The 18,252-nt window shown below is 29.5% G+C and overlaps 2 protein-coding genes across 6 annotated transcripts; both read left to right on the top strand.

The window, feature by feature from the left end:
* Positions 1 to 609: 609 nt before the first annotated feature.
* holn1 (CD2 antigen cytoplasmic tail-binding protein 2 homolog holn1) lies at positions 610 to 6,332 on the top strand. The gene is made up of 6 exons (XM_074132755.1): positions 610 to 857; positions 1,264 to 1,427; positions 2,552 to 2,699; positions 2,772 to 2,953; positions 4,356 to 4,476; positions 5,833 to 6,332. The coding sequence occupies exons 1-6, from the start codon at positions 710 to 712 to the stop codon at positions 6,045 to 6,047; spliced, it is 978 nt and encodes a 325-aa protein (XP_073988856.1). The 5' UTR covers positions 610 to 709; the 3' UTR covers positions 6,048 to 6,332.
* Positions 6,333 to 6,468: 136 nt separating this feature from the next.
* Positions 6,469 to 17,495, top strand: LOC141456634 (lipase member I-like). Of its 5 annotated transcripts, XR_012459900.1 has the most exons (9): positions 6,469 to 8,010; positions 9,688 to 9,847; positions 10,001 to 10,149; positions 10,250 to 10,498; positions 12,078 to 12,269; positions 13,011 to 13,167; positions 14,009 to 14,099; positions 15,303 to 15,468; positions 16,828 to 17,495. XR_012459900.1 is itself a non-coding variant. In XM_074132752.1 (7 exons), exons 1-7 carry the CDS (start codon positions 7,962 to 7,964, stop codon positions 14,214 to 14,216), a joined length of 1,023 nt encoding a protein of 340 aa, XP_073988853.1. In that variant the 5' UTR covers positions 6,469 to 7,961; the 3' UTR covers positions 14,217 to 15,284. The 5 variants fall into 5 exon arrangements, 3 of the variants coding, with proteins under 3 accessions (XP_073988853.1, XP_073988855.1, XP_073988854.1); XR_012459901.1 differs by lacking the exon at positions 15,303 to 15,468; XM_074132752.1 differs by lacking the exons at positions 14,009 to 14,099; positions 15,303 to 15,468; positions 16,828 to 17,495 and adding an exon at positions 14,150 to 15,284.
* The last annotated feature ends 757 nt before the right edge of the window (positions 17,496 to 18,252 follow it).

Genomic DNA, 18,252 nt, shown 5'->3' on the forward strand with positions numbered 1-18,252 from the left:
ATAGATAGATAAACAAATTTTTTTATGAAACGTCATAAAAAATTATGACTTTATTACTTCATAAAGTAATGATGAGTTATCTCGAGAAATAAATTAAGATTTAAAATGAAAGTATTGAAAACTAAAAAAAAGGATGAATATTCATTTAAATTACAAATTACTTTTACATGAAGAAGATACAATGTGAAATAGAGAAGAATGTAGAGGAAATTGCTTTTAATGAAATGTTTTAATGAATTAATAAGTTGAAATTGTAAAAATCCCTAAAGAATTTTATGAACAACTGGTTTCTTTGGAGGTTATGATAAATAGATAAAAAAGACCATTTTGAAAAATGTAGTAACTTAAAATTATTGTAATTGAACAATGTAGAATGAGATTAGTAATTAATTATATGCAATACGATTTTAACAAAACTTCTTTATGAAATTTAGTGGAAGGAGTGATTAAAGTTGTGAATAAACATTCCAAGACGTTATAGCTCAACTAATTGTTCATTAATAAATTTTTATTTGTAGAAGAACTATTTATATTTTAAAGTATAAATTTGAAGTGACACAACTTGTGATATCGATTCACAATAAGTCGATAGATTGCTTGTTAGAAAGAGTAAGAGAATCTAACCTATTAGACATAACCTTCTAAATTGTGTATTTCTATCAGTGTTAAGAAGAGTAATTAGTGCACATCCCGCTTCTAGAAGAAAATAATGCCTAAGCGAAAAATTTCTGAAGTTGAAAGAGAATATGGAGGTGATTCAACGCAAACAGGATCGAATAAAAATTCTTTGGACTCAGATGAGGAGGATTCGGAGGACGAGGATGATCAATACGCTCTCCAAGATGAAGATATTGAAGGTCAGGCGTGTATAAATTTAATTAAAAAAAAGGGAAAATATCCACTTACCTGTTTATTGTTATCATTAAGGCATTACAGTATATAATGTATCTGATACCTCACCAACAACATTTAGTCTTTCTGATGTTAAGCTTGCCTGATCTACTTTCGTATATCTATCTGTCAGTACTACAACCGAAATCGAACCCTAACTTTGGCTTCCGCCTGGCTGGCATGTGAATTTTCTCTTCCTCCATTTTTTCTGCGAGCTATAGCTACCTTAATGACGCCTACATAACACTTGCTACCATCTCGCATCGCTGTATTGCTCTGAAAGTTCTTTATTATTTCAATGGATCTTCGTTTTACAATTTTGGTTCCTACAATAAGAGTTAAACATTTTTATTGCATAAAATTCAATTATAGGACAAGAAGAAGGAGTAGTTGGTCATGAGGAAGGTGTTCAAATAACGCCATTCAATATGAAAGAAGAAATGGAAGAGGGGCATTTCGACAAACAAGGCATGTACCACTGGAAGAAAGAGAAGGTTGCCAAGGATAATTGGTTGGAGAATGTAGACTGGATTAAAGTAATTTTTTAGTCAATTACTTGAGAAATATAAATGTACTCAATCCATATTTTAAATATAATGTGTACCCACTTTTTCTTTAGGGTTCCTTTATTTACTTTTTAAGAGATATCTCACTCTTTCTAATAAATTTTTTTATATTAATAAAGTAAAAATACTAATGAATGCAAAGAGTTTTGCGATAACAGTAGTAAGTCTTTCTTTAAACATTATTTCGTGAAATATCCATTGAAATTTATAGTCTTTATTTCACTAGACTAAGTGTAACTGAATGATACTTTAATTTCATTTTAAGTTGTTTATTAGTTACATTATTGTATTTATTGTGAATTTCTTATCTGTGCACAGTATCCTAAGGTTATTGTTCGCTGCTAGAAATTAGGAGGAAGTAGAAGGAAGTATGTCTTTCTTGTCTGGTGCTAGTTTATGTTGGTTTGTGGGAAATGAGAAGATGGAGGGTCGGTTGGTTAAATTTAACGTCCATATATTAGTGTGACATTTGTAGATTTTCCATAAATGAATGGTTTCCATCTTGATGATGGAATTTAACTCGGTGGATTTAAAAATGCTGTTTTGGGAGATATTAAAGTAATTCGAAATCTTCACACTCTGGTTATCTTCTTTTCTTGGATGATATGAATTTAGGAGACATCACTCTATATTGACGGGGCTGATGCTCATTTCCCTTGAATTTCGATTTTCTCCGATGTTGTAAATCTTAGTTTGATGTTAGATGTTGACTTAGTAGTTAGATGGCCCCAGATAAACTTAGGTTAGCACAGGGCTTTATTCCTTCTTGTGGACCAAGAATATCACTAATTCTACCTTAATGTGGTGGATATGGGTGGGAGAAATACTAAGTTTTTATTTTGTAGGCCAATTGACTTGAACAGTAGAGCTTCATTCTTCTTATTCAACTTTTTAATGAACAATCTTAATTTTACTTCTTGTTATGATTTAATATTTAATATTATTATTCAATAAGAGTGAATTAGGGAATTGAGAACTTATTAAGGAAGTAAATTCGTTATTAGGCATTGCTTATTTTAAATATTTTATTTTTATTTATTTATTTTTTATTTTGTTTTAATCAACAATTTATTTTATATTTATTTACTTTTAAGGTTAAGCAAATAGAAAAAGTTTCTCAAGAAGAAAGTTTGGTAAACGAAGAGGACATGCCAGAAGCAGTGGATATAATTGCTCTTTACAAGGAAATTTTGGTATATCTTCTACCTAAGGAAAATATAGCAAAAGCTTTGAAAAGACTTGGTTAGCTTCCCAAATTTTTATTTTGGAATAGTATTACTTATTTTTACAATAAGATGTTTTTCTCATTTTAAGGTGGTAATAAGAGTCTTTCGGCATCTGAAAGATTAAAACTCAAGAAAGCCGGTTGTTCACTAGATTTATCGAACGATAATGGTGAAAAAGTTACTAAATTAACAGAATTAGCTAATAAAATATTAACTCACGCTGGGAATATGGATATTTATCAAGAAACATATGAATATATTTTTGATAAGGTAATGTAGAATTTTTCAACGTATTACTGTACATCATTAGTTAAAAGTCCACCTGGGTGAACATTAATCTCCGATTCTCCTGTTATTTTTTACTAATCAACTCTGGTATAATTGGACTATTAGTAAGAATTATTGATGTGGTAGATGGTAGTATATATGAATGAATATTTTTAACAGGATTTATAATTTTGTTTTTGTTAAGTTCTTTGAGAATGCGTTTAGTTGTTAGGCGCCTAGAGTTCTTTTAGTTTATTGCGACCTCCGCTTCACTAGTTAACATACAACTTATCCATCACTTGACATTGAACTGTAAGATGCTCCTAGTAAAAAAAAATCTAAGGGCTCGTAACTACATTTGAACCCGGTATCTCCGCGTAGGAATTCAATGCACCTAACCCCTGATCTAATCCTTTCACTTTGCATTTTTAAATCTTTTAAATTGAAAAGGCATGTGAATTGGCGAAAAATGCGGGTTTCCTTGGAAGGCGTACAACCCTAATTCCTGTTGCCAATCATTGTCAACTCAACTCTTTTGCCAGCCGAAGAGTTTTATAAAGAATTTTAAATCTAAAGACACTTTCGAGATCATTTAAAATGAGAGTTAGGTTTTTTAATTAGGTGGGTGTCTTAAGAACAATTTATACGATGTTACAGAAGTCATTTGAAAGAAATTCCACCGTAATGCTATGAGCGATTACTATGTAAGTTTTCTTTACATTTCAAATTTTGACGGGTGCAGCCCTAAATCGTTTTAGTTCCCAATTGTACGAGTCGATCTTACACAATCGATTGAGAGTCGTGAAATCATCTAGATAAATTTCAACTAAATTTTACCAATTATAAAAAAAATGTAATAACAATCAACAATTTAAATGCAAGTTGTTAGCTTAAAAGCTATAAATAATTAAATTTTTATTTATTTTATTTTTTTTTAATTTAATATCCCTTAACCATAGAGCATCTACGGGCTGTTACCCAACTGTTACAAAACGAATGTATGTACTCACGATTACTGTTTCATAAATTCTATTGTTATAGAGAAAATTTTAGTGAATTAAAAAAATTATGGGCATTTGGGAATCAGCATTATGAGATCTCTATGAAAATCTCTTTCTCGTAGAATTATTTTTTTAGACACCCATCTATTTTTAAATAAATAATAAAATTTCACATAAATGAGTTGGTGATCTTTTTCAAAATAATTTTTATTTAATAACTGTGTATTCTATCGAAGAGTGCATATTTAAGGATCTATATGGAAAAAAAAAACAGGTAACACCTAAAAACAATCAAGAATTTTTTTCATTTTAGACTTTCTGAGCTAGGTTATTCATTTCCCCCCCTTTTTATTGATATATCAGTGCAATTAAAAGTGTAAAATATAATCGTATTTTGATTGCAGGTAAATGCTTCTACGTCTAACAAGAAGGCAGAACCCGAATTAGATATGTATGCAGATGATTTTGATGAAAAGGAGAAAGAAAAATTAAATGATGTCCAGACCAGTGTGAGCAGTAAAACCGGTAAGTAACCTTACGCAGTGTTGAAGGTTGAGTTCACCTTGAGAAACATGTGGTACAATTTGAGCAAAATTCTGTTACAAGAGGCTTTCTTTATATTGCCTTAAAAAAACAAATTTTACAAACCATTTATTTTAATACCCTTACACCGCAACTTGATTGAGGCAAAAGTTTAAATTAATCGCTGTCGTTTGCCTTAACTTCTAATTTACGTTTTTGCTTTACATCTAGGCTATCTCGGTTTACATTATATGTTAATATTTCTCAGTTTCCTCATATTCTTTTCCTAAAGCGTTGTCACTTTATATAGCAAGCGTCCTTTTCTTTTGGCACCGAATTAATAAAAACGATAAATATCTTAGACATGGGAGATATTCTTTTCTTTGCTAACGATTCATTTACTTGTTCGTTATTGGCCAGTTGCTTACTTTAAAAATATAGTTTATTTTTAATTCGTTTATTATTATTTAGAAATATGAAACTCAATTATTTATAAAACAACAATGTGAACATAGTTCCCTTATTTTATAGTTTTACTCACTTTTTTACTACATTTTTTTTTCTCTAATTTTCAGTTTTGAGTTTTCATTGAAAATATCCGTTTGGAGTTTAAGCCCGAATTATAATTAAGTGATTATCTACTGTAATATATACAAAATTGCACTTTGGTTATGTGCCAACAGAGGACGCTTCAATAAGATTTCGGCCAAAATCAGTTAACCAAAAGTACTATTTCACTGAATCAATTTTTTAATTTTCGTTTTCAATTTTTGTGCTAAGTAGGGAATTTTCTCATCTGAAGTACGTCTTTACTTCATGAATTCACTTCGAATGGATTGTTTACTCCAAGTATTTGTTTCTCGAAAATAGATCTTAGGATTTACTGCAAACTTCGTATGCACTTTACATACTTTCAGATATACTTATATAAATATTATTTGAAGACAGTTTGTGTGTTCGGACTATATTAAAAGCAATAAGTATAATGTCTCATATATGATATTTTAACAAAATAATAATTAGTTAAAGGTTTAGCTATCCTAAGCTCTTTTTCTAATCCTAAAGAATTCTATGGCTCCAGACCAAATGAATTAAGGAGCTAAAAAAACAAAGTTTTGATTATTTGTTGTTTAACTTGCAGCTGGCAGGCAACTAGTCCACTAGTCTTCTAGACAAGAATTCTATTCAGAGTTCTTGAATACCAAAGAAATTTGAGAAATAAAAAACGAGCTTTTTACCTCTGATTAATATAACATTTCCTTAAGCGACTGGGCTGGATGATTTTTGGTTGCAGACTGGATGTAGTGATAGATTTCCAATTTCTGTTCTAATCTTAAGAATTTTATGTATTGCTTTCAGACACTAAAGAAGAAGTACCTAAAGAAGGAGGAGGACAAGTAATGTGGGAATATAAAAAAGAGGAAAGCAGCACAGAGATTAAAGGCCCATACACATCTGAACAAATGGATAAATGGGCACAAAGTGGACATTTTGGAAAAGGTGTTTTTGTGCGCAAATGTGGAACTGATCGTTTTTACACGTCTAGTAGAATAGACTTTGATTTGTATATATAAGGCCTTGTAAATTTAACTTCAATATTTTTTATTTTTTTAGTATTGTTTATATAGTTTGTACATAATGTTATTTTAAATGCTACATTTCAAGTTGCATTTATTAATGAAAAGTGTGAAAATTTGTAATTATTTTCCTTTTTTAAGTTATTCCTTTGAAATTTTTTTACTGCCTTACATCTGTTTTCATTTTTTTTTTTTTATTTCTTTTTATTATTTTTTTGTATTTACTATTAAAAAAAAAAAAATAATGGCGTGCATTAATCATTAAAAATGAATTTGGCCGAGGCTAATTGTATTCAATATCAAATTTACTTTTATTATGATTTTAAACAAAATAGGGGATAATGGTTTTTATTAAAGAATTACCGAAATAAGAGTTGAACTTATTCGAATTTCTGCTACAATATTGGGATATCTTGAGACAGACATTTTTTCGAATTTGTTTCTTTACTTTGCCATTTTTAAAACAAAAAGCTTCAGGTCTCAACCTCCTGCCACTGCCTCAAATCGTTTTTATTAATCTTCCTACAAATGAAGTGGTGCTTTTTGAGGATATATTGCTGTTTTTCTTGATTGAAAAGTTACTAAGAACTATATTATTATTATTATTGTATTATTATATGTAGTATTATTAGTGTGTGACAAGAGATCTAAACTTCAAATGACATCGATAGTTAAACAGACTTTTTACTGGATCTTCTTCTTTCTTCACTTATTTAAGTTATGAGGGTAAAATGATAATGAAGATCAAAATATCCACACCCGTATCATTCTGACGTTATTTAGAAGAAATATGATTGGGTAATAATGGGAGAGTTGCCACATATACTGCCAGATACAATGAGCATGCGAAGAGTTCTGGCAAGCAAGTGTAGAGTTTGATAGAAATATTAAAAACAGAAGGCGATTTCTCAACACCCATCCTTATGAATGAAGCTCTGATAAAAAATGCAAATCCAAAACCGGTCAAGAACTGAGGAAAATGCATGCTACGTCTGACGGATTACATTTAACCATCCAGTAATCAATTTTTTACACAGTTGAATGATGATTAATCTGGCTTTAAAAGGTTTTATATTTATATATCTGTTTCAAATCTCTCATTACATCAAGACAAAACTGATTGCTTTATTTTTGTGCCTTTAATAAGCCTTTTGGCTTTAAATGTTAGTACTTTAATCTCCTCGTCATAGATTAATTCAAATGGATTAATTTAAAGACATCTACATATATTTTAAGAGGCTCATTTCTGCTATTGTCACCGATATTATTGTTCAAACTTCTTCATAAAACTTAAGAACAATAAATTAAATTTTAAAACATTTCAAAAGCATCAAATATTAAAAAGTTTGACTGAAGTTAAGTTACAAGGGGTTTGAAAAAAAAGTATGTATTTTCTAATAGCTGATCCCCACAAGAGCTTTTTGAATATGTGGTCCTTGTTTAGATGATAACTTTAAGAGCCTTTAAACAATTTAGAAGAGTTAAAGTGCAACACCAAGAATCAATTTATGTAAGTGAGAGTGAAATTAAGGTAAGCTCTTGGAGAAAGGTGTAAGTTACTTAACGCTATTTAAAAGATAGAAAACAAGTATCAGGTCGATTGGTTATACCATTAACATTTGTTGCTATAAGCAATAAACCTTTAATTTTATCAAAAGGATTGCTCTTTTAATCAATTTCTACTATAATACATGAGTGATTTATTTCATGACAATTGTGTGAATAGTCCTTTAAATATTTGATTTCGAGAGGATTATAAAGAAAATAAATTAATCTTAGCTTAATGCATGTTATCTCTGTATATAATTTGGATGTATGTATATCACCAAATTTAGTGTAAGTTTTGCGTTGCTTTTAACATATACAGCAGCTTCATATCTTTTAACGTGATAGGTGACAATTTCAAGCATTATGCTACTAAATTTTATTTGTTTGATATATTTCAGTAAAAGTGTTTTAGGTATGTTAAAACTTAGTTAAGCTAATAAATAATTTAGATATTTCTTCTAGGATCTTAATAGAGAGGTTTATTATTGTTTTGATTATTTTTATGCATAATTTTTACTTTTAATTATTAACGATCTACTGCAGTGTCGGGAACCTTTTTATCTCATTAAAATTCAATAAATATTTCCGATTAACAGACCATAAATATAGTATCAATAAATATTACAAACTTCAATGGATGAGGCTAAAACCAAGACATTTTCTTAAATGATCGACGTTTTTGATATCACTGGTGTTCTTCTTCACTCTATAAAGTACTTCTGTATAGTGCTGCTTGCTCATTGTGTAGTTCCAACATTTGAATCGAGGTATGGAAGAATATCTTTCCACCAGAAGTGCGACTACTAGGAACGGTTTTACTTTCAAGTTTTCTGTAATTTTCTAGGTAGTTGCCAAAGAGCAATCAATGTCTTTCATCGGTATAACTTATATTATCGTAAAGTCAACTATCTTTTTACCAAAAAATTCTTAAACAGAGAAAGATTTTATTATAAATTAAATTGCATTGCAAAAAAAAAGTCACGTTCTCTCAATGCAATTTTTTTTTTTTTGTTAACATTAGATCATATATGTTATGTTGGACGGATATTTTCCGTTTATGTTACATCACTTTTGGCCTTTTATAAATAATATAAATTTCATAAATTTTTCATCTCATCTAGAAGCAAGAAGTTGTATTAGTTCGCTGAAATAATTGAGCTTGTTAATCATAAATATAATGTAGAAATTAATCTTAATAACCTGTCATCAAAGGATTGTATTTTTGTATAATTGAAGGTGTACATGTAGAATTTTAAGAACTTTGTTCCTAGGAAGTTGAAGAATATTGTATCTGCATCTTACATACGGAGCTTAATTTTCGTTTAGAATGTAATCATTATTTCAAAAATAATTAAATTTGGAATATCTCAAGTGGATAGTTAATGCTCCAGCAGGAGTATTGTATCTTGGCAGTTCTCGGCGGTATTTTGGCAAATTGTGTTGTTTGCTGTGCAGCAGGGTAGTGCTTGACTGAAAGCACCGTTTGTTTGATTCTTGTTTAGATCACGAGTTATTAACTTAAATCCACGGACCCCTTTTTATTTTAGAGTTTTACTTCATGAATGAACGATATGAGGCTCACAAGCCCCTTTTTTGTGGTAAAATTCTCGCAGTCAAATATAAAGCCAAAACGTTTGAAAAAATAGCATGTACTAAACATGGTTTCCAACCAGGCTCTCTATGGAATCTATAGGAATGTAGCCAAAACAACTCTCTTCCAAGGAGTGAGCATGTATGCTCTTTCAAAATCTAAGCTATAAGTGTAGCTTCTTAACACGTAAAATAAAAGCCTGCAAGCATTAAAAGTTGAAGAAAAAAGAATTTAAAGACGATTAACTGAAATGTAATAAGTTATACTTCAGAGGTTTTAAAAGGCAGCAAAGTTGGCTTTTGAGTTTTTTTAAAATTAAGGTGACATAAGAAATCTATGCATGCTTTTAGCATTGTAATTTCTAGTAAAATGAATTTTATTTTTGTACGAATATTTTAAAAAATAGCACTGGCGGATTAAGGCTTAGAGGAAAAAGGTAGTACTTTATTTCTGTACAAAGTCAAAGAAACTCTTTATAATTAATTCAATTAATTTCAGGCAGAGCAGCTGACTTTTCTTCATATCCAACAGAGGAAACGAGTGCATTTATAAATTCTTCTGAGGAACATTTCTCTAACCTTATTGGCCAAATTCAAACTAAATCAGAAAACTACTCAATTGATTTTAAGGATTCTGTAAAATTCTTATTATATACCAAGTACATAACATAACAGTATGAGAAGTAGAAGAAATGCTTTTGAGTTCAAGCCTTGCTAGTAATAAGTAGCAGAATTTGTATTGTATAATGTTTTCTTTGCCTTCTTTTTCTTAGTTGTTTCATTTGCTTGTATTATTTGTTACTAATTTTCAGAAAAAATAAGGATTCTTATCAGCAATTATTTTTAAACGATTTGAAAAGAATTAAAAGTTCTAATTATGATCCCAGGCAACCAACATCCTTTGTTATACATGGGTATATGGATGATGTAACAGCAGAAATAGTACAGTCGATCAAGAACCGTAATAGTTTTCTAATCTTTTCTTGATTTTCTTGGTTAGCAATTTTTAAAGATCAAGTTGTCTTACAAGTAATGAATTTATGAAATGTTTTTGTCCACAGGTTTTCTTGGTCGAATGAACAGTAACGTGGTCGCAGTAGATTGGAGTGTATTAGCCAAAAATATATTTTACGTTGTATCAGCACAGCAAACGCCTAGTGTAGGAACGTATATTGGTTCATTTGTCAATTTTCTAATCGATAATGGTGACAAAGCAGCGAATATCCACATAATCGGACACAGTTTAGGAGCACAAGCTGCGGGTTTTGCTGGAAAGGCTGTTAAATCTGGAAAGGTGAAAAGAATAACAGGTACTCTTACTCTTACTCGTCAATTTAATTGGTGAAATTTGCAAGAATTGCTTTAGCAGTAACTAAAAGAGGGCTCTAAAACTGTACGATTTGTAGTGAGGTACTGTACTCCTCTGCCATCCTTGCAGCTTTGAAAGTGCTATAATTCAAAGGGCATATCTGGCTATTAATAAAAAAGCAAGGAAAGTATTTTCTCCTGACAATCTGGAAGTCGTTACAGGCTATAACATAAGCCAATTTTAAGTTCCTACATTGAGAAATTAAATCTATTCATCTAATCGAGGTGAAAACAGATCCCCTTTTTGTAATGATTATTTACTTTTTAAATTTTTATTAAGTTTTTAAAAAATCCTCAGGTTTTATAAAAAAATTAATTCATTAGTTACTTGCAAAAAATAATTGTTAGAAATAATCAATCAAAATAATCACCAAAACAATGTTATGCCATTAAATATTTCAATTTATCTTTTAAATAAGATTAGCTACGGATTAAATGAATGCTAAATAGAAATATTTTGTTGTTTTAGTAATTCAATGCACTGTATATAAATACACATATTTATAGCAGTGAACTTATTTATTAATATTGTGTATGAAGCATTGAAGCTTTGGAATTTTCGATTTCGTAAACTCATCAAAAACATTATTAATTTTTTTTAATAATATAAATTCATATTCAATTAATTTTAAAAAATAAATATTTGGTGCCGATACTTGTATTTTTCATCTTAATTTTACATTTTTGATTGTTAAAATTTTCAATGAATAATTTGGCAGGAACATATCAACTGGAGGTTTATTTCATTTGATATACTAAGTAAAATTGGTGCAAAATAAGTGACTTTCTTTATTTTTGTCGAAAAGCGAGCTGGTGGCTTTGAATATTAAGGAAGTTTTAATTAAAAGTGAATTAGTCAATAAATTGGTAAATGATAATTGAGCTTTTTCAAACTTTAGTTACTCCGGCTGTCCTTGATAAATCGCAAATATGGATACATTTTTGAAAATGTTTGAAAGTATACAAGTTGAGCAAAATAAAACATTTATTTTGTAATTAACTGAATTAGTAAATGGACGTTAAAACCCGCCTGAATTCAATTCGATTACTTTCCTTACATCAAACCATTTCGTTTATTAAAGATGGATTTGAAACCTATTAGTAAATAATTCTTAAAAGGAATATTTAATTTACAATGTAACTTGTATGTTCTGTTTATTATTATTATTATTATTTAACGTCATAATCCGGTTTTCCATAGTTAAAAACTGTCATTTTTTGTACTCTTTTTTAAAATTATTTTTTGAAAAATTTACAACTGCATAAACTTGTATCTAGTAAATGTGATAAGTGTAAAAGATGAGTGCAAGAGTGGAGCAGTTGTCCAGTGACAACCCTCCGAGATAATTACAAGCAGTGAGAAAGGAGAAATATGCAGGGGATAAATAGTGAATGAGATGAAGGTATTTTTACAAATAGAGCTGATGGAAAAGAGAGTAATTAGTAGAATAATAGCGATGATATTCTCATTTAAAACTTTTATACTTACAGCAAATTGTTAATAATAACTTATTTCCTCAGGCCTTGATCCAGCCTTACCAGGTTTTGAAATCGCTGACAAGAATCACCGTATAGACGCCGAAGATGCTGATTTTGTGGATTGTATACACACTTGTGGAGGATTTCTTGGCTTTTTAAATCCAATCTGCCAAGCAGATTATTATCCAAATGGTGGTCGAAATGTTCAGCCTGGATGTTTATGGGCAGACTTTGGTAAAATACCACAGATATTTAGTTGAAATCTAGATTGAAAAAAATCGAGGGAAAATATTTAGAATTTTTCTTTCCTCGGTTAATGGAATTAAATTTCTTTGAAACTTACAACTTGTATTAAAAATATATTTGACATCAATCCTTTAAAGATATGTTTTCTAATTGATTACTAAAAAATTAAAACTTACGTTTTTTACGATTATTTTCAAATTTGGAAATTTAATTAATCATTAGTTTCTTGTTATTATTTTGCAGCTGAGAGTATTGTGTTTACAAGTACGGTACTTTAAGTAGTCTAACCACTCTCCTTTCGTAGAAGCGCTATTAACTAAAATTTCCTATGAAAATGTTTGAACAAAAAGTTACAGATATACTTCTATAAAATCGGTAAACAAAGATTAAGTGTTAAAGCCAACTCCAAGCCTACTATTAGTAATTAGTATTTTTATACTAATTATTAAGAAATACATTATAAGATACATTCTTTGTTAAAAATTGCAGTTTATTTTAGGATTAATCCTTCAAATTAATTATCTAACTTTAAATGAAATCAGATTCTGCTGTGTAAGAAGAGTGTTATATAGATCTTATTATGTTTACTAAAATTAGATTAATAAAAAAGAGAAATCATTAACATACTTGTTTAAAAATGTGTCTTTTAGTTCTCATCAGCTTCATTTCTAAGCACTTTCAAAACATTAATTAATTAATTGTAAATGTTAATACTTGTCTTAATTCTAGGCGTCTGCAGCCATAGTCGTTCTCATGAATATTTCGCCGAATCTATTCTGTCAAATCATAAATTCCCCTCATCTAAATGTAAAACAGTACCTGCTGATGATAATCCAACTTCTTGTATATACAGTGATGCTCTAATGGGGTACCCTGCCAGTAAAAAGTAAGTATAACTTTTACTTTTACTTCATCTTACTCCAAAGAAAAGAACTCTTTTGCAAAATGTTCTAAAGTTGAGTGCAAAAAAAAAAAAAAAATTGTTCAATTTGTTCTTTTAGTAAATGTGAATATTAGCTTAACGTTGTATTTCATGAGGCTTAGCTGAAGAAGCAGGAGTGAATCTTCAAATTTCTTCAAATATCGGACTTATTTGTATCACGGTCATAAAATGTAGATTATGGGAACGTACTGTGAGTTGTCTCATTGGAAAGGAACCTTTGCTAAAATGTTAATTAAAAATAAAATCACAGTAGGCTTAACTTACTATTCTAAATCTCCTTAAAGCTTACAGTTTAAAATGTTAAGTATAAGGGTTGATTAAACTCCAAAAGGTACACAAATCAGCGAGTACCCAACATTTCAATCATACTTCAGTTCGTAATTTCAGTCATACAGAAACGTTCGAAAAAGCATGTTTTTAATGGAATTATTGTAACAATGGATTTCTTTTAAGTAATTTTACTGTTAATGTTGATAATCGCGGAAATCATTGTTGAGAATATCTCAAACTGCTGCAAATTTTACTCATTAATTGGCAATTTCTGTCTACTGATTTTCTTCAAATGGAAAATTTAGTTTCACATTTCACTTAAATAAAAAAAAAAAAACACTTTAGAAAGCATAAACACCCTTCTCTAAACAAGTGCCCTTAATCCCATTTTCCGGGTCAAATGTTTCAAATAAAATTTATAAATCTACATAAGATTTAGTGAAAATCATTAAAGCCATATTTTTATTTTTAAAGTAAAAGTATTGTTGCATCATCTAAATTTGAATTGTTTAAGATTTTTGATTTCCAAGTAACGGTGCAGACATGCAAGGACATATCCATGCAGAGGAATTCCTAAAAACCATACTCGGATTTAATTTAATAATGTAAGTCTACTTCTTAAAATATCTATTCAATAATATTCGTCTCTTTTCAGATATAAGGGCATATTTTTCACAAGAACCAATTCAGCGTATCCATTTTCTAAAGATATAGAAATATAAATTCTTTTAAGTGAAATCTCTTTCCAGCAATTAACTCAAAATATAAATCTGAGACAAAAGGAAATAAAAGAGATTATTGTTGGATGTTAGGAATTTACCAAGAAAGTATTAAATGTACATAATTATTCCTATAAGCCGATACTCTTATTGGATAATTTATCTTACCTAACTAATAAAATTATATTGGGCCAAGCTGGGCCTGGGCTTATGTCAATCGGCGCTCATCATGAAATAAAATAAAATAGCATAATATATCCATACAATCTATCCATCATCCTTCCTCTCTACAGCATCAGTTTCTTGAAAAAGCAACGCATTCACTATTTACTACGTAAACTTTCACCAAACGGGAATGGTAATATGGAATTTACTATTTTGGCCAACAATTGTAAGTCTAGTTCGATATTAAGGATGATAACTCATAACTAAGAAATAGTTAATAATTAATTTAAAAGCCAAATTAGGAGCAAATAAGAAAATTATATCATCTGATACACAGTAAAACTTAATGGAAAGTCAAAAATGGAATAAAAGAGGCCGAAGTCTGTAAGATTTGATTTCGAACATCATTAAAGCAAATAAATTACATCCAATAGGTCTTCTATCCTAGCATGGATAAAATATTGGTGAAATTACTCATAAATCTTTTTAGCTCAGTTAGTGTTAAGGCAAAATACAGTTTTAATTTACTCCATAGAAAGGTACAACATGCGCGTTACTTTGTATCGAAAGGGTTTTTTTTTTTAAGTTCTCCTGGAGAAGGAGAATGGTTGGCTCATGTCTGGATATTACTAAAGGATGATCGCAAGGCGTTGCACTCCTATCCTAAAGCTGAGGTGCTCCTTTGATTGTGACAGGTAGACGAGGAACAATAGATAATATAGTATATCTGTCTGCCTTCCATACTCGTACATTGTCGACTGTTTTATGCAACCATCAAGCTAACCATCAGAGAATGCTCTCTGCACTAGTTTATTTGAGATAGTGGACGAAAATAAAAAGTATCGCTTATTGCATTTAGCATTTAGAGAAAATGTCTTCCTTTTAATAATGCATATAATAAAGTACCTATATAAATACTTTCAGGAGCACAAAAACACGTTTAGTTTTGTCTGTACATATAAAACAAGTTGTACTTAAGAGATGGCTCGAAAATATTCTACTTTTCCTCTCGTCAACTAGTTAATGAGATAAAAGAGGATGCGTGGTTAGAAGCTAAAGTAAACTAAGGCACCAGGATCCACTTGACTAGGTGAGCAAGGTCAGGAAGAAACAATTATTAGAGGTCCTAATGATCTCAGCCATCAAAAAAATTAAAAATAAAATAAAAATAAATAAATAAAATAAAATAAAAATGAAATTTGAGGATCTTAATTAAATTTTATATCAATTTATTTTAGACTTCATAAGAAGTTAGCGGTAAAGATTTGAGTTAAGCTGAAAAATAAAAATAATAAAAAATAAGGAAAGTGACGCTCAAAGGTCAATAAAATAGAAAGAGAAAGAAATTTTTTTCTTTTTTTTTTTTTAAGATAGTATATTTCTCGAAACCTTTCATATCTTTCACAACAGGTTTGTTCAAATCTAAGTGCAATATAATTAGGGAGCTTTATCAGATTTTTTTAGTTGACGGTAAAAATAATAATTTATTTGCTCATAAAATAATAATCATGCCAAATGTTAGTACATAACAGAAGAAGGCTCTCAAAACAAACAAAAAAATATACATAATAACTTTATCCAGATGTGACAATCTTAACAAGAGATAACAAATACAATACTTTTATTATTCCAATAAAATAAAAATAAAGATAAAATTCATCACAGAAGTCAATACAATTTTTAATAACTGTAGAAAACAGATAAATCTAATTAATTTTATCCAAGATGCTTCCATTAAAAGATCTATCTATATTTACTTTTGACGGATTACTTTTATAATACACAAAAATTGTAATCTTTAAGGACTAGAAAAAGATTTACAGTATCGACAGGTGGCTAATTCATTATTTAAAATAATTAATGGTTCGAAAATTATATCTTTTCCTATTTACACTTATTTGAGAATATTTTTTAAAAGCTTACACAGAATCGGGCTGGTACTAAGTGGTTAATCAATATAAGTGTGAATAGATGGCAAAACAATGAAGAGTATCTAAACCCAATATCAAATGGGAATTATCAGCAATTTTCCTCTTTTGAGTTAAGCTGGGCCAATCACACACTGAACAATTCAAACAAATTTTTAGAAACCTCACAATATACGGTGAAATATTTTTTGATGTGAAAATTTCAAAATAGAAAAATCCACCAATATCTACACGATTTTTCCCCCATCTTACGAAGAGTAAAGGAAAGTAAAATTGCTAAATTTTCACTACCATGATGGTGGCCACATCTTTGTGATTGAAATGGAACAGAATTGAATTGATTGTAAATGGGACAGAAAATATTTCGCAACTGAATGAAATAAGTTAAATTAGTTAGTTAAGAAAAACTTCAATGTACTTGTTTAATTTTGTGTTCCATTGACAAAAAACAACATTCATTCCATGAACTTTGTTGATAACAATAGTTTTAATGGTATTTCTGATTAGTTTTTGTTTTTCAGTTGGCGGATTTCATTGGCTACGTTTCATATAGTACGCAACCAACATGCTGATCTATTGTGGTTCTAATGAGACCTATCACCTATAAAATCCTAGGAGATGATTTTTTACCCTTGTTTTCTAGGAATAAGTTTACGGCAAAGGAAAACTACTCTCTGATGCCAAAAACCCACTTCCTAGAAAGAGTATATTTTTGAATTGACGCAGAATTAATATTTAATGTTAAATATCGAATGATATTCATAAGTTAGCCTAATGTAAATATAAAAATAATTTTAGAACAAATTTTCAAACTTTTTGATAGATTAAAAACGTCTTCCAAACATATGCTTTGATAAATTGCTAGAGAAAATAAAAATTAAAAAAAAAATATTGAGTCAACCATGATGTATTCACACGTTAACGTTTAGTCACTCTTTAAGGCTTAAAAATCTAGACCTCCCGACATCTTCGGCCTTTTTCTACATTTACGCAAACGCTTAGCAATGTCACAGAAAATTTATTTAAACAGAATAATTGATAAATCGGCGTAAAGAATTTTCTTAAATATTGATTTGAAACATATATTACAGTACTTGTAATCTGAAGTTTAAATAAGTGAACAGCTTCAAGAACAGTTAGCTACCCTTATCCAGGCAGTATTAATATATACTAGGGCCCTCGCAGAAGTGGGGAAAAGAGAAGAAGTAAGAATGAAAAACGAATCAAAAGAATAAGATAATAAAACTTAAAGTGTTAAAAGCTGTTCAATCTCTAAGTGTAGTGGTCACTTGAATAAATAATGTTATCTCTATATGATACAATCAGCATCGTACGATGGACAATTATAATTCATTAATAAAAAAAAATAAGTTAATTTTTCGTCAAAAAGTGGAGAAAAGAAATGATATCTTTCATTCAATACTAAGCTCAGGCAATTTCCCTGATGGTTGTTGGTAACAGTTTTTAGGGAGAGTTATTAAATGTAGATTATTTTTAAGGTCAGTACCACGCGACAAATGGAATGTAACTTTCAGCCTCAAAGAAAAAGCTTCTAAATATATTAAAAAATATATATATTAAAATAAAACGAACAAGTTTTAAATATATTTTAGAATCCATGTTTAAAAAAAAAGCCTGACCGAAATTTATTTTGTAACATGGCATTCCTTTTTCCCAAAATTGGAACTCTAACGATGCATTTATAACTAAATTTAATATTAAAAATTATAGTTAAAATACTAAAAACGAATTAGTAGTTAATACTTTTATGTCTAGCTAGTTGGTATTGAAATTCAATGTGCCTTCTGCAAATTATATGTTCCACAAACCTTTCCAGAATTTTGAAATTTTTGCGGATTTTCAAATTTAGATTGGAAGCTGAACAAAGAATGGTCTCTTCTGGCATAAAAGACAAATATTGTCGCAGGGCCCAACACTACGTGACA

This window comes from Rhodnius prolixus, unplaced genomic scaffold, assembly GCF_049639745.1.
Source record: "Rhodnius prolixus isolate KJV_2025 unplaced genomic scaffold, Rpr scaffold_10, whole genome shotgun sequence".
Lineage (NCBI taxonomy): Eukaryota > Metazoa > Arthropoda > Insecta > Hemiptera > Reduviidae > Rhodnius > Rhodnius prolixus.